The sequence below is a fragment of the Sciurus vulgaris genome (genome assembly GCF_902686455.1).
Source record: "Sciurus vulgaris genome assembly, chromosome: 1".
Taxonomy (NCBI): Eukaryota; Metazoa; Chordata; class Mammalia; order Rodentia; family Sciuridae; genus Sciurus; species Sciurus vulgaris.
Window position 1 is genome coordinate 171,013,104 of NC_136461.1, and position 14,733 is coordinate 171,027,836.

At 42.0% G+C, this 14,733-nt stretch overlaps 1 protein-coding gene across 1 annotated transcript in view; it reads left to right on the forward strand.

The window, feature by feature from the left end:
- Positions 1-7,429: 7,429 nt before the first annotated feature.
- Positions 7,430-14,733, forward strand: part of SDC2 (syndecan 2) — a 104,079-nt gene continuing 96,775 nt past the window's right edge. The window contains exon 1 of the mRNA XM_079100661.1: positions 7,430-8,015. Coding sequence (XP_078956787.1) covers positions 7,956-8,015 — 60 coding nt within the window. The 5' untranslated portion in view covers positions 7,430-7,955. The remainder of the gene's footprint in view (positions 8,016-14,733) is intronic.

Here is a 14,733-nt window from a genome sequence, read left to right on the forward strand (position 1 = left end):
AACATTTTCTGGTTTGAGATGAGTTAATATCACAAAGAATGTTAATTGCTCCAAAACCAATACATAAATTTAGTGCAATTCCAAATGGAATCCCAAAATGGGTTACTTTAATTATCTAAAACATCTTTAGAATTTACATGAATGAAAGAAAGTCCAAAAATATCTAAGAAAGGCAAGAAAAAACAAAGCAAAACAACAACCCACCATCAGTGTGTGGTTACGAAGAGTGTGGTTAGGGCTACGATGCAATTGCGGTAATCAAGTGAATAAGCTATGACATGGGAATAGACAAAGATCAGTGGGAAGAACACAGAATTGGAAATGATCCTGGTTTATACAGGAATGATATAAGATGGATTAATAGCATCGTAATCTTAATAGAAACCATATAAAAGTTTTTTCCAAGAAAAAGGCATGTTCCCATGTAGAAAGACGGAGAAAGGATTTGAACAGACAAATCATAGTTCCAAACACAACAAACCCATGAAAAGAGACTCTAAGGCATGAGTAGTCAGAAAACTGTGCATAACAAGAAAAAGGAGCTGTCACTTCATCCTTTCCAGACAGGCAGAGAGGAAAGCTAACATTTATTGCTGGCTGGGATGTGGGGAAAGGAAAAGGGTACTCTCTCATCATTGGTGGGAGTGTGAGAACTTTTTGTTGTTGTTGTAAAACTGTCAAGCAGCATCTCAAAATTTTAAAATATTTATAACTTTCAACCCAATAATCCCACTCTGGGGAATCTAGCCCACAGAAAGAAAATCAGCAGTACTTAAGGAACTATGCAAAAGGTATTTCCTGTGATACTGTTTGTATTGGGGGAGGGTGCTCAATTAGAAGCAGAAAGGATGCTTATTATAGAGAAATGGCTGGGTCAAGCATGAAACACCAGTGCCAAGGAGTGCTAGATACCACTAAGAACACGAATGAAAGTTCTACAGGTGACTTAGAGGGATTTCTACACCATGAAGGTGTTTTAATGGATCCCATTTTTGTGAAACTAGGAGAAAAAAAAAAAAAAAGATCTCTTGTATGTTTTGCATGTGTGCGCCTATCCATGTAAGATTACCTAAGTGGCTGGAAAGGGAGATGATTCATTCTGGGCCACTTACATCTGTTACCTCGGGTGCTGGGTGTGCCTGTGGGGACCTGGGCTTGGGGGTCAGGAGAGTTGGGAATGAAATCTGTAGAGAACCACCCATCCTTTGTCACTTATTACTAATAGCTATGGGAAAATTAACAAAGTATAGTCATTTGAGTTCTGACTCCATGAAAGATATTTTTTTTTCTTCTCAGAAGCATCTTCCTTATATCTAAAGTCAAAGAGGTGATTTTAAAAAGAAAATTCAATTATCTATACTTCTATTTCAAAACTTGCACTTTTGGAATTGTATAGTATTTCTCTGCTTCTTTTTTTTTTTATTTAAACTCCTTAGAGATTTTGTTTCTAAACAAAAACACTATAATTTCTCATGCCCTTCCTAATGCTATTGTCTATGCTTTTGGCCAAACAAAACACGTTTCTGAGAGCAAGTTTTACAATGACTCAAATATTCTATTCTATTCTATTCTAGAAAATCAGCAGGATTTCTAATAGGGGAGAATTAATTATCTGAAAGGTCTGTTATCCATTCTAGGGGGATCCTGGCGGGCTGCTTCCTGGAGGTGTGTGACACATACTAGCCCCTCAGGCATTTGCTAATGGGCAAACTGACACTCAGGAACAAGTAGGAATCAGGCAGGAAAAGAGAAGTTGAGATGGGTTATTCCAGGCAGAGAAAACACTAACCAGACTGCCTTCAACAATTGGCATTTATTAAGAGGAAATACTCATAACCACAACTGGCATTTATAACAACTGGCATTTATGGAAAGTTCACCACGTACAAAGTAACTTGCTAAATAGTTTGTGTTATTAGCTCATTGCCAGCGCACATTAACCCTAATATATCTAATCTATAGATGAGGAAACTGAGGTTTAGCAACATTTTCAGGTGTCAAGGCCCCTAAGGACACAGCACAAGGTACAAGTGGGATTCAAACCTCCCACCCCACACCTATCTGTTGCTAAAGCCTGAGGTTTTAACCACTGTAGGGCACAGCCTGCCAGCTGCCCTAACAGCAGGTGGCTGAGCCTGCATTCAGTATCCTTAACATACTGCATTACCTAACAACTCTCCCAGGCATAATCATCCTACCTGTTTCTCATTTCATTAGCTGAAGGGAGGTAGTGACATTTTCACACCTGGACATTTGTGTACTTCCCTTCTAAGTCTTTAGAAAAATGTTCAGTGAACAATTTCCAAGTGGGTGATCCCAGTATTAACACAATATCATTCATAGAAGTATCTATTCTTCTATTCTTCTTTTAGAGTTTTTTTGTTTTTTTTTTTTTTTGTTTTTTGGTGGTGTTGGGACTTGAACCCAGGGCCTATGTGCATGGGAGGCAAGCACTTTAGCAACTGAGCTATGTCCCCAGCCTCTTCTTTTACAGTTTTAAAGATATCTAATGCTACATGGAAAAGAGGATAATTTGATAAGGCATATTCTTCTTTAAAAGTTTGGTGTTTTCCCCCAAAATCTAAATCATTTAATAGTATTTCATCTTCATTAAGATTGTTCTTTACCTATACATGCCTCATAAAGCACGACATGGCAAGAATTCCATTCTATTTGGAGTGAAGATAAGGTAGCCATAACTCTGCCTGGTTTTCATAGATGTCTTTGTCTGAGATTATTTGCTTACCAGGAACAGAACTCCTCTTAAACTAGCTAAAGAAAGAGGAGGGACTCATCTTAAGGCTATCAGACTATTGTGCAGATCCTAAAAGCAGAAAATTGATCCAGATCTTAAAAGAGTCTGGAAAAGGAACGGGAAAAGTAAAAACCAGAAATCTAACTTTTTCTGGAGTCACACAACCTCCATGCTTGCCTCTCTTTGCTTTTACCTACTTTTCTCTTTCCATTGTAGATCAACCTTTCTGTTTCGGGGCACCAGAACCCCTGATGGGTTTTGGATGACTCCCCAGGTCTCTGGACGATCAAGTTAAACTCCTGAGCGCCTTCGATGAAATAATCTGAAGAAGGAATCCAATTGGTTGTTGGCCCACTAATCCATTGCCTTCCCCTACTTCCAGCACAGGTCTACATAACTGTGAATAAGGAGGTTTGGGACTATTTAGTATGTAGTATGTAGGACTTCCCTCCAGGGTCTGAGAGAGAGGATGGATCTTTAAAAATAGCAAATGGCTAAGCTAAGGCTAGCTGCCATTAAAATAGTAGTTCACTGGAAGTAATTATAAAATTAGTACTGTCCATCAATAGGTGAGTAAATAAAGAAACACACACACACACACACACTCACACACACACAATGGAATACTGCCTGTTTAAAAAAAAAAAAGGAAATCCTGTTATTTTTGATATGTGTGAATCTGGAGGAACTTCTGTTAAGGGAAATAAGCTTGATGTCACTTATATGTGGAGTCTAAAAATGTTGAACTCATAAAAGCAGAGTGCGGAATAGTGGTTATCTGAGGCTTGGGGTGGGAAGAGAAATTAAGATGTCAGTCAAATGATACAAAATTCCAGTTACAAAGGAAGATTTGTAAAGGAAAGAAGTAAGTTTGAAGGTTTATTGTACATACTGTTTACTATATCTAATAACATATCTGGATCCTTGAAAACTGCAAGAGAGTAGATTTTAAGTGTTCTCACCACACACATACACACACACAAAGTGACTTTGTGAGGTAATGCATATGCTGATTAGCCTGATTCAGCTATTCCATAATGTATCCATATTTCAAAACAACATGCTGTATAACATAAATATATGCATTTTCCCTGTTTTTAAAAAGTATCATTTTAAATAAAAATCTTCAATGATGAGATTTCTCCACCCAACTGGATATGTATAAACGCAGCCCAAATAATTTAAAGATAACTGTAGTAACTTCTTCCTAAGAATGATGGATAATGTTTTACTTTCAATTGATTTTAGAATGAAATTTCTCATGTTAACCACAGAATTATGATATACGAACAATTCTTAGTTTAAACATGAATTAACTCTAACACAGATGGAGAAAGTTCACCTATCTACCCAGTGAGCACCTGGCAAGGGAGTCATATGTTTGTTGGCTGAAGGTCAAGTTTTGCCAGGCTTTTAGGAACAGTATCACAGGGTTAGAGAAACCAACATGACTGTTTTGTTTCCTGTTTATTCAGAGGATAATTTATGTATTATACAGTTCTTTGACTTTCCCATCTGTGTCCTGCTGTCCAAAATGTGACAGTTTTGTTCAACATTAGCACTGTATCAGTTTATAAAACTCATATCAGACAACTTCCCTGGCAAAGGGTTGATGGAGGTGAATGAAGAGAACAGAGGAAAGTTTGAGGTTAAAAATATTCTTTTTGGCATTGTTGTAGGTTTTTGTCATGGCCTTAGCTCACTTGCCATTATTAGCAATGGGTAATTAATAGTTGGCTGACTGTATTTCCTCTTACTTTCAGGTTTTATCATCTTTCAAGTGAATTTTGTCAGGGCTGATCCTACCAAACTGATTACTAGCCTCCATGCCTGGGAACGTTCCAGAGAGTGGCAAGGGGAAGAACAACTGAGACAGCAGAGGGGCATCTTGTTCTTTTTGTAGCTTCCCCTACTCTAACAGCTTACCCTGGGACCAAGCACCTGCTTATCCGTGGTTATAATATGATACCAAGGTGTCAGCTTAGGTTACAAACTGTGTCTTTAGTTGCTTTCATTTCTGTTTTTTCATTTATTTTTCTTTAATCCCTACCTTTTGTGTTTCTGTGTCTTAATTGCTATATACTGTTCATTTTATATATTTTTCTTCTTAGATTTTTGAAGTGAATTTTCTTTTGGCAGTCAGTAAAGCTATTTGGAAAGCAATTTGGTTAAGCTATTTCACCTGCCATGCTCTTTAGAGTACAGTCCTTAAACTGGAGGACCTAGGATATATAACAAGCTCTACTGAGTGTATCACAAGCTATACTGAGTGTATACTGAGCTATAGTGTATAACAAGCTATACTGAGTGTATACTGTGCAAAATTTGACAAAAATTCAGTCCCCATTAATTTTCTTAAACAAATTCCAGTTAGCAAAACATACAAAGATGCCTTCATTATTTCCGAATTTAGACATATTCTTGACTAATGCCAGTGGACATCAGTTGTTCCCTCAGTATAGATGACCTATTTGTACCAACTCTTGGGTAAGTGCTTTTCATGCTGTCAGATGATTCCCACCTGCTATACCTGTTCATCATTTTAACACAAGTCCTTGAAATCTATTGTTTTCATTTATTTTAAAGTGTAAATCACTAAAATAGTTTATACTATTAAAAAAGTCCCAATTCCCTTATTACACATAGTCTCAATGTTGCATTATAATCTTTAAAGAAAAAGTTGCTGAGAATGTTGGAGGATGTCTTTGGGAGAGCTGACAGATATTCCTTCAGTGTCTGCCTGAGTTGAATCAGTCACCATGCTTCTTGCAAGGTGGATGGCCCCCCCCAAGCAGCAATAACTGATAAGGAGCAAACGAATGCATTATCCTGTTTTATTGGAATTCTAATTTATTTGATTCTTAACCATTGGGGAAAATGGAAATATGGCCTTGTCTGAAGGTTGGAGAGTACTTGGCTATTGGGGATAGAGGTGGTCATTTAGGGTTTGATGCATTTCTTCCACGTTGTTCATTTTCTTTTGGAACCTTCTTTCAACAGTTTCCCCATTCCATGAGATTCTTCAACCCATAACAAGTCCATTTGGAAATATGGCCATATTTCCATCTTTCAAAAACCAACCTGGCCCCATGTTGGGCCAGATGCTAGCTCAGTGTCTGTGGAATGGAAAACACTGATGTTACAACTTCTAGCTACCTGCTCTTTCTCTTCTGCTCTTTCTGCTTTGCCTACTTCTCTGCTTCTTTGTGTTACCTTTTTGGTTGCCAATGCCTTAGATTTTCCCGTGAGCATTTGCAGTTTGGGAGTTGGCACACTAAACCAAAGAGTTGAATGTCTCCAGCTTTGAGTAATAACTTTCCAGTTAAATTTCTTTCTTTGAGATTTGTGACAGTGATAGGTTACCAAGACATTGCAATTCTCACTTACAGTATACTTTTATTTTATTCTAATACAGTTTAAAATTTATCATGACCTCACATCTGTATGTCTACATCTGAGTACCTTTAAATCTCCCAATTCTTGTGTTGTATGGATTGAGCTTTAGAGCAAAATTATTCGACCTATATTTAGTGTGTTTTTAATGTATCAAAAATGAGAATACAGGGGTGTTAAAGACAGAAGGTCTCTGGCCTCTTGGGTATTATGGAGCAGAATGGTTTCATAATTCATTACTCCATAATTTTGAAGAGAAAGAAAGGATGGTTGAAACTGGAAGGGAATAGCATTTGCCATGTTCTATAGCATACCACAGAAAATGAATCTAAAGGAAAAAAATTCAAAGCAAAATATTTCGAATCTGTTACCTCCACTCAGGAAATACATGTTCATCATTTTCTTCAAGCCAGAAATAACTTTATCCGTCCTCTCTTTGAAATTCTCATAAATCTGTTATTATTCGGAGTCTCTATCCAATTTCTCATCAAATTGCCCTATTTGTAGCTTCCAAACACTAACATCACTATGCGGAAACCGAGCCTATAAAATGCCTTAGGGGCATAAACTGCGTGTGAGGCAGAAATTGTATTTAAGCCCTTAATGAAATTATGAGCTTTGGAACTGTTGCATATTGGGTTTATAGGATCCTTTCTCCACTTCCCCTGTTCTGGGGGAGGTGTGGGGGTTCAGGAAGATGGGAAACAATCTTCATGCACATTTGTTACATTTATTGTCTTCTAAGATGCAATTTTCGTGAACTAGTAATTTATGAACATTTCACATTGCTTGAAGGTACATATGCATGAACTTTCTTTTTTTCAAAGTCTCAAAGCGGTTTCTTTCTACTGGTCGAATATGAGCACAAAAGCTACATATGTCGTTTCTTCACTGATCTTTCTTCAGAATTATGAAAGTGAAGAAAAAGAGAAAGGCAGTGTGTGTGTGTGGCGGGGGTGGGGATAGGGAAGAAAATAATGCAAAGGAGAAAGGAAAAGGGGCAGCAAAGGGGAAAAGGGGAGCGAGAAAATGAAGGAGCTCTGGTTTGTGGACGAGCGTTCCCAGAGCAGCCACAGCGCGGAGCCGCCGGCGCCCACTGGTGCTCAGAGCTGCCAATCGGGGTGTAATCCTGTAGGAATTTCTCCCGGCTTTATCTGGGAGCCACACTGCCGCCTCCTCTCCCCCAGTCGCCCGGAGGAGCCCGGAGAGGCAGGCTCGGGAGGGAGGGAGGGAGGGAGGGAGCGGGAGCAAAAGAGGAGGAGGAGGAGGAGGAGGACCCGGGAGGAGGTGGCGGCGCGGGAGGAGGAGGAGGGGCGCAGCAGCGAGCCACTAGCCCCGCTCCAACGCGCTCCTCTCCAGATACTCCCGGAGCTCCGGCCGCGCGGATAGCGCGCCTCCGCCGCTCTGCCCCCAAACTTCGGCTGCAGCGTTATTTCAAGCCATCGAATTTATTCCTTCAAATCAGAAACTGAACCACGACGCGGGAGGAGTCCACGGAGGAGTAAAACCACAGCCGATCGAGAAGAGCTCCTGAGAGCCGCCTTCCCGGAGCACCAACTCCGTGTCGGGAGTGCAGAAACCAACAAGTGAGAAGGCGCCGCGTTCCCGGGGCGCAGCGCGGGCGGCCGGAGCAGGCGCAGGAGGAGAGAGCGAGCGCCTCTGAGCCCCGAGCCTCAGCCCCCCAGCCCTAGCCGCGGTCGCTGCGGCTGCTCGGCTGCCTCTGCGCGGGCTGCGCCTAGAGCTGGACAGGAGGCTTGTTTCGCCCTGGTTGCAAGCTGCGGCTGGGAGCAGCCGGTCCCAGGGGAATATGCAGCGTGCGTGGATCCTGCTCACCTTAGGCTTGGTGGCCTGCGTGTCTGCGGACTCGGTGAGTGGGCCAGGCGGGGGACGCGCGCGCTGTTTAGGGTGCCCGGGGCTACGAGAGAAGCCGGCTATGAGAGGAGCCTTCGGGAAATCCGGGAGCGCCACCTGGGGGAGCCCCCATCCTCGATGTCGCGCTTGGCCCTTGGGGACCTGCTGGGACAGATTCGTTCATTCTTCTACCCCTTTCTCCCCCGTCTCTTTCCTTCCCAAAGAAAAGCACTAATCGCTGGAGTTGCCCTGTTGTACCCAGGGATGGGAACATAAGAAATGCAGTTTTGTTTCGCCGCAGAGGCCCCTGAAGTCACTTCGAACTTCTTCGCCCTCCGGGGATCTGGTTGCATGGTCCAGGAAGGGCGGAGGGAAAAAGGGTGGCCTGCTACGCGAGCCCAACTAGGGCCCGCGAGGGATCGGGTGCTGTCCAAGAGCTTCAAGGGCTAACCTGGAAACTTCTGGGTCCCCTTTTCCGCGTACCATCCTCGCATTCCAGCTTTCCAACTCGACTGAATGCAAGTTCTGGGGAAATGGGGACCAGGTTTAAGAAACCTCCGAGTGTCCGCAGAGGAAAGTTTGTAAAAGTTCTTTTGTTTGATGATCCCTGTGGCTGGCGCGAGGTACAGATACTACGTGGTAACAGCAGTCGGCAGTTCCACAGGGGACTCGGGGTTACGTGGAAACAGCTCGAAAATGCCGGGACGCTGGGCTGCAGGAATCTGTATTCGGTGATTCCTCCTAGTTGAGGGTTGGAAGGCAGCCCCGGGCCTTAAGGGCAGGACGACATTTTAATCAGAGTTGCACTGGAGTGGGGCAAGCTGAGGGAGGCGGGATGCGTGTGACACTGCGCTCGGCCTCAGTTCACCTCGTCCCCTCGGGGGCAGAGGCTTCCCTCCTGTCATACTTGCCTTCTCGGGTCCTGGCGGGGGCTTTCCGGGCCAGGAGGAATCCCTATCCGGGTGGGGCCAGCTGCGGGCACCCAGCATCTCTTCCCTGCCCTGGCAGTGGAAACTTGATTTCTCCTTTGGGTCCCGTTTCTGGGGCTGGAGCTCGTTCCTCTATGTTGCCCAGTGAGCGCCCTCTAATGGGAACTGCCTTCGGAGGCTCTCGGTGTCCAAGGCTGCCCCTACCTGGGCGCCAAGGACTCTGTCCAGCCAGGTGAAAGCACAAGCAGCTAGGATTCCGCCTGTAGCCCCAGTGCAGCTACGCGGTTTATGGAATGTGGCAGTGGCAGTTTCTGCCGCTTATAGTTCCCACGTCCCTTCCTTTTGCCACCTAATAACTTTTCCACTTCTAATTAATTGAACTATCTCTTCCAAGACAAATTACTGTATGTAATCTTTTGTTTATAAGGAACCCCCTTTTTTTTTTTCTGTGAGTTGAGGCAGTTTCAGATTGAGAAACTTATTTGGCTTGGTGTTTGTGATCAGCGTGGGTGCATTTATGTGTGCTAGCAGGTCCCCATACCTTTCTCGAGGTTGGAACATGTAGAACTGGAAACTATACAGAATAAATGAGTATTTGTTTGGGTGCTCATGTTGTGAAAAATGCCTATCCTTACCAATATTTCTCATTGACAAATGATGGCTTAATCCTTAGAATTAGTTACCTCCCAGTCAATTATGAACTTTAGCTCCTTGTACACAAAAAGGGAGCAATTCTCTGTTTATTTCAGAAAAACATTATTGCTCATTTGATTGCAAAACGGGGCAAAGGGACAACTTCATCTAATGATTTTCAAGAGAGGCTTGCCTAAAAAAGCTGTACAGGGTTAGGAGGACTCCTCCACACCGCCCCTCCCCTCCCCGCTGAGTCCTGTTTAGGGATTTACTAGGAAATGTTACTGTTTGGGGATTCTGGAGAAAGAATAGCCTTCTGGGGTTTTTGCATACTTTTGACAGTGTTCTTAAGAAAGTTTTTTGTATGAACTACACCTGTCCTCTTCAGGGACTGCTTCCCCCTGAAATCAGTATCTCTGGGGTTGTAATATTTCTCAAGGTGAACCAGAATTGGATGTTTTCTGAGTGAACAGTTTCATTGTGATAGACACTGTTTTCAGGCATTGGAATATCCTCCCAAAGGGTGATCAGATATTTTTAAAATGTCAACTTGGAGACTCTAGCATAGACTCTTTGTTAGGCAGTGAGTCAGTCTTTCTCACTAGAAGCTGTTTTGAGGCCCGGAATAGCTAATTGTCCATTTAAATTACTTTTGGGTCTCTATTTGTTTCACATATAACAGCATAAATAGGCACAGACTTGAAAGACTAAATTTTTAGAAGTTTAACTGTTATCGAACATTATTTCCAGTACTTTGCATTTTCATTTGAAAACTACAGCTGTGTCCTGGGATTTAAAAGTAGTGATCCTCTGAGCTTAAAGACTCTTTAAAAGGAAGGAAGAAAAATCATCTGCAGTTAGTGAATTGTTGAGTTTTATTCTTCACTCAGGGAGAGAAAAGGTTCTCAGGCTGAGGCTCAAAGCTGTCTGGGGAAAAGAATTGGTGGTCCTTCCCTTGCAGATGCTGAGATAGCTGGAAAGCCTGTTACTAGTGATCCATTCATGCTTTCTCTCCCCTGGCAGGTTTGGCCTTTCTCTGCAGGAACACCAGGGAAGGGAAAGACAGACTGAGTGTGGCAGTAGTGATATGCTGCTGTTTTTCTGCCCATTTTTTACATGACTGTTTATCTTTAGAAATAATATATTGCAGACTGCTATAAACACATAATTTGAACTGGAAATATGTTTAAGAAAAGGAAGCGTTTTGAACTAGGGGAATTTTATAAACATGCTTAGATGTCTGTAAATTAAAAGAAACTGTCAAGTCATTTGGAGCCATATATTACCTCCCGGAGCATTATGAAAGGCAGGCTCTGGAGTTTGTAAGAGAAGGGAAAGTAAAATTGAAATCATATAACCTTTTGCAGTTCTTTTAAAATGTGTTGACTGTTCTAGCAATGAGAAATTATTTTTGTTGGAGAGTTTGATAAGGCTCTTTATGTTTTAGTTGGATATTAGCTGTAAATAGATGTCACTTAAGAAGAAAATCTCTTATAAGATCAGGCTTGCAGAAGATGGGTGGATATCCAAGAAGGAATTTGAGCCTGCCTTTCAACTCTTGCTTCTGGTATATATAGTTGTTTTAATATTAATTGACAAATAGTAATAGTACTTATATCCTATGATGTTTTGATGTGTGTATATATTGTGTAATATTCAAATCAGAATGGTATATATAGTTTTGATGGTGTGCCTCATTCAAAGAGGCACCTTGGGGAATCATTAGTTTGGAAAAGAATTTCAAAAGGTCAGCTAGTTTTTCCCAGAGAAGAACTAGTTTTTAAGTCTCCAGATGCCCCAGAGACCTGACTGACCATCCAGAGGTAGCTTGGAGTCTCCTTAAGTTGGTAAGGCCTCTAAGGCTGACCCAGCCTCATGCAGCCTGACCAGCTCTGTCATTAAAGTTTATAGGGAGTCCAGTCAAACCACTGTGCTCTTGGCGTGTCTGTTGGCCATGGCCCAGTAAGTCCTGGGAGGAATGCCTCTGAGTTTAGATTCTCACTAGTTTGTCCTTCCATTGCCAAAAACTGAATTAGATCTCGCCCATCATTTTCTTCTCAAGACAGAAAGAATATCTACCATTCATGCCACTGTCAACAGAACATTCCAGTATCTCAAACTCACCTAATTCTTTCACGATCTAGTAGCCAAAATAGTCTTAGAGAAAACCCAGAAGTAAGGAAGAAGCGCCTTTGCTGAAGATAAGATCCTTCTATTTAACCCTTTCAGTCAACCATGTTATTTTAATTCTAGTCTTTTGGATTTGAGTCTTAAAGAAATCTTGACTCATTCATCCATGTCCCTGTGCCTCTAAATGCATCTGTTTGCTTATTAAACAGGTGAATGTTCCTGCCAGGGAATAAAGTAGTCAGGCAAATCCCCCTATCTTCTTGGAGCTTCCATTCTAGTGAGCAAGATGGCTTTTCTTTCAGTTTTTTTTTTTTTTTTTTTTTAATTATTTCTTTTTCTTCTTTCAGACTTGGCAGATGGTACATCTATGTCAGTAGTTGTATCGTTGCCACTCCTGACCCAGATGCCTGCCTGCTCTTTAGTTTGTCCCCTATCACTTTGAGCACGTTGTCTGTGGTCCAGAAACGTCTATTTGTCCTTGTTATTGTGGTGTGGAGTCAGTGTGCCTTGGCCAGCTTTATGAGCCACTCTGTAATATGGCTCCTTCCTGGTTACCCCCTGGATCTCTCTCCATCACGTCTCCTGGCTCTGGCCCACGGGTTTCACTGTCACGAACACCGTTGGATGTGGCCACCTCTTCAGCATTTCTCCTTTGAAATTGTGTTGATTAGATCCAAGCTCCAAATAGCTTTTCATGACTGATCCACCCCATGCCTCTTTTTAATGCTTCTGTAAATAGAAAGGCAGACTGATGATCAAAATCACTGGAACGATGTAGAAGTACAGATTTCAGACCCACTTCATCAGAAGCCTGAATGGGGGTGGAGGATGGAAAAATCTGTGTTTTTATAAAGCATCTCAGATGATTCCAGTGAATCAGCCACACTTGGGAATCACTGGTCTAGATCACACAGGTCACCCCTTAATTATGTGCTGCTCTGTGTCACTTCTGGGGCTCTCAGCAGCAGCTGGGGTTAGAGCACAAGGGCTTGGGCTTAGAGGTGGATGAGTTCAGGTTGTAGTGCTGGTACTTAGCCACTTATTCAATGTCAATGTCAGCACTCAGTCAAGATACCAAAGCTTTGAGCCACTTAAAAAAAGTGTGTGTGTGTGTGTGTGTGTGTGTGTGTGTGTGTGTGAGAGAGAGAGAGAGAGAGAGAGAGAGAGAGAGAGAGACTGAAAAAGACAGAATTGGATCTAAAAATGCCTTTATAACTGTTGGAGGGAGCATCTGACTGGTGCTAGAGGCACAGAAGGTGCTGAGTGATTTTCTTTCTTCCTTCTCCTGGCCTGCTTTCTTGGCTGTGAAATAAGGGAGTGATAGAAGATGCTCTTTAAGATCTCTGACCCGGCTAACATCTCTCCAAGGAGGTTGGTGCCATCTGAGGGGAGGGGCCTTGTCTCCACACTTCTCTGCTCTGCTCAAGTGCTGAGCTCAGATCAGGAGCTGGGTGAATCCCTGTTGTTGCTGAGCCTTGCAGCGCAGGTACTCCAGGGCCTGGCAGTGGGGTACTCCTCCTGAATGCATTTTCACTCTGGCCATCAAAGGCAGCAAGCCACGGGGTCTGCTGAACCCACCAGCCCCTATGGACTCCTCCTGAACTCAGCCTCATTAACACGATAGGGCTGGTGTGAAGTGTGAGGAGACACTGATGAGAAGCCCTGGCATATCAGCAGTGGGCACTCATTCTTCCTCTGGCTTGCCTCGGCTGGGTGGAGATTCCTGCAGCTTGGAGGGAGAGAGCTGGGTCTGTCTCACATGCTACTGTTCCTCTGGGCATGGAGCATGAGGGGGTGGAGATAGTGAATGAATGTGGGGGGCCTGGAAGCTGGGAAAGGGAACATTTTTATTTTTCAGGGTAAACATAAATGGAACGTCTCCTTTTAGCTATTTAAGCTTCAGGTTCTAGTGTTAAAAAATCTTGATCACGTTTTGACAAGTCTGTTTCTAGGGCAGCATTAGCTTTAGCATCAAGACTAGAGGGGCATCTGCTTTTGAATGGGAAAGGATACTGCTGAAGCAGAATGGTGAATATCTGTCTTTCTCTGGTATCGAAGAATCGGTAGGATAGGGAGACGGAAAAGCCTTGTCATTGTTGGAGATCTCCCATTTCAATTTCTTATCGGTTGGTGAGGTATAGACTTGCTAATGAAGGATGATGTTATTGAAGACAAGACACATTTCCACATTTCTTTCTTCTGTTGAATTTATTTTGTGAAAAATGTCATAAAGATGCAGTAAATGTACCCTTGACAAAGCATCATGATGTTTATTTTTCTTTCTTTTGATTATACAGGTACAATAAATAGAAATAATACTGATAGAGAAAGAGTATGTGCTATTAACAGAATTTAGTCTCATGGTAACATGACACATGGAGCAAGATATGTAATTATTAAAGGAAAATGTTTTTTTTTTTTTCAAGCTCTTACAACAGAGGGGAAAAGTTAAACTCGTGTTTTTGTATGGTTTATTATTAAATATCAGAAAAGTAAAGTAAAGGTGTAGTATTTTAAGGCAGGGAAAAAGTGAGGCTTTGCACACATGTAATTAACTCTTATCCCCTGTGGGACCATCTATAAAAATGACAGAGTTGAACTAGAGGAACTTTTCTTGCCTTTAATATTTATTTTTTTCTGTTCTTCAGGGTGTGATTGGGGAAAGGCTAAGAGTAACCTAATCAATAAATAAATAATTATTAAAGCCCTCCCCAATACGTTTTTTAAAGTTTATTTTTATTTATTTTTAATTGACAAATGAAGATTGTATAATAATGTGTAACATTGTTTTAGAGTGAAATAATTCAGATTATATTATTGAAGTGAGGAATTCAGTCACATTACAGAAAGGTAAGTTGTATCTAATAGCTGATGGTAGTGCATTAGCTTGAACTGAGTATTTGTGTATTAGGACTCTCTAATTGGTCTGAATATTCATGGACTAATGTCCACATGTTTTCCCATATGCTTGATAATATAAACCAGTGTAGCATCAAGACTGGTTGATGTGGTGGGATTTAAGACAACATGACTTGATGTTAT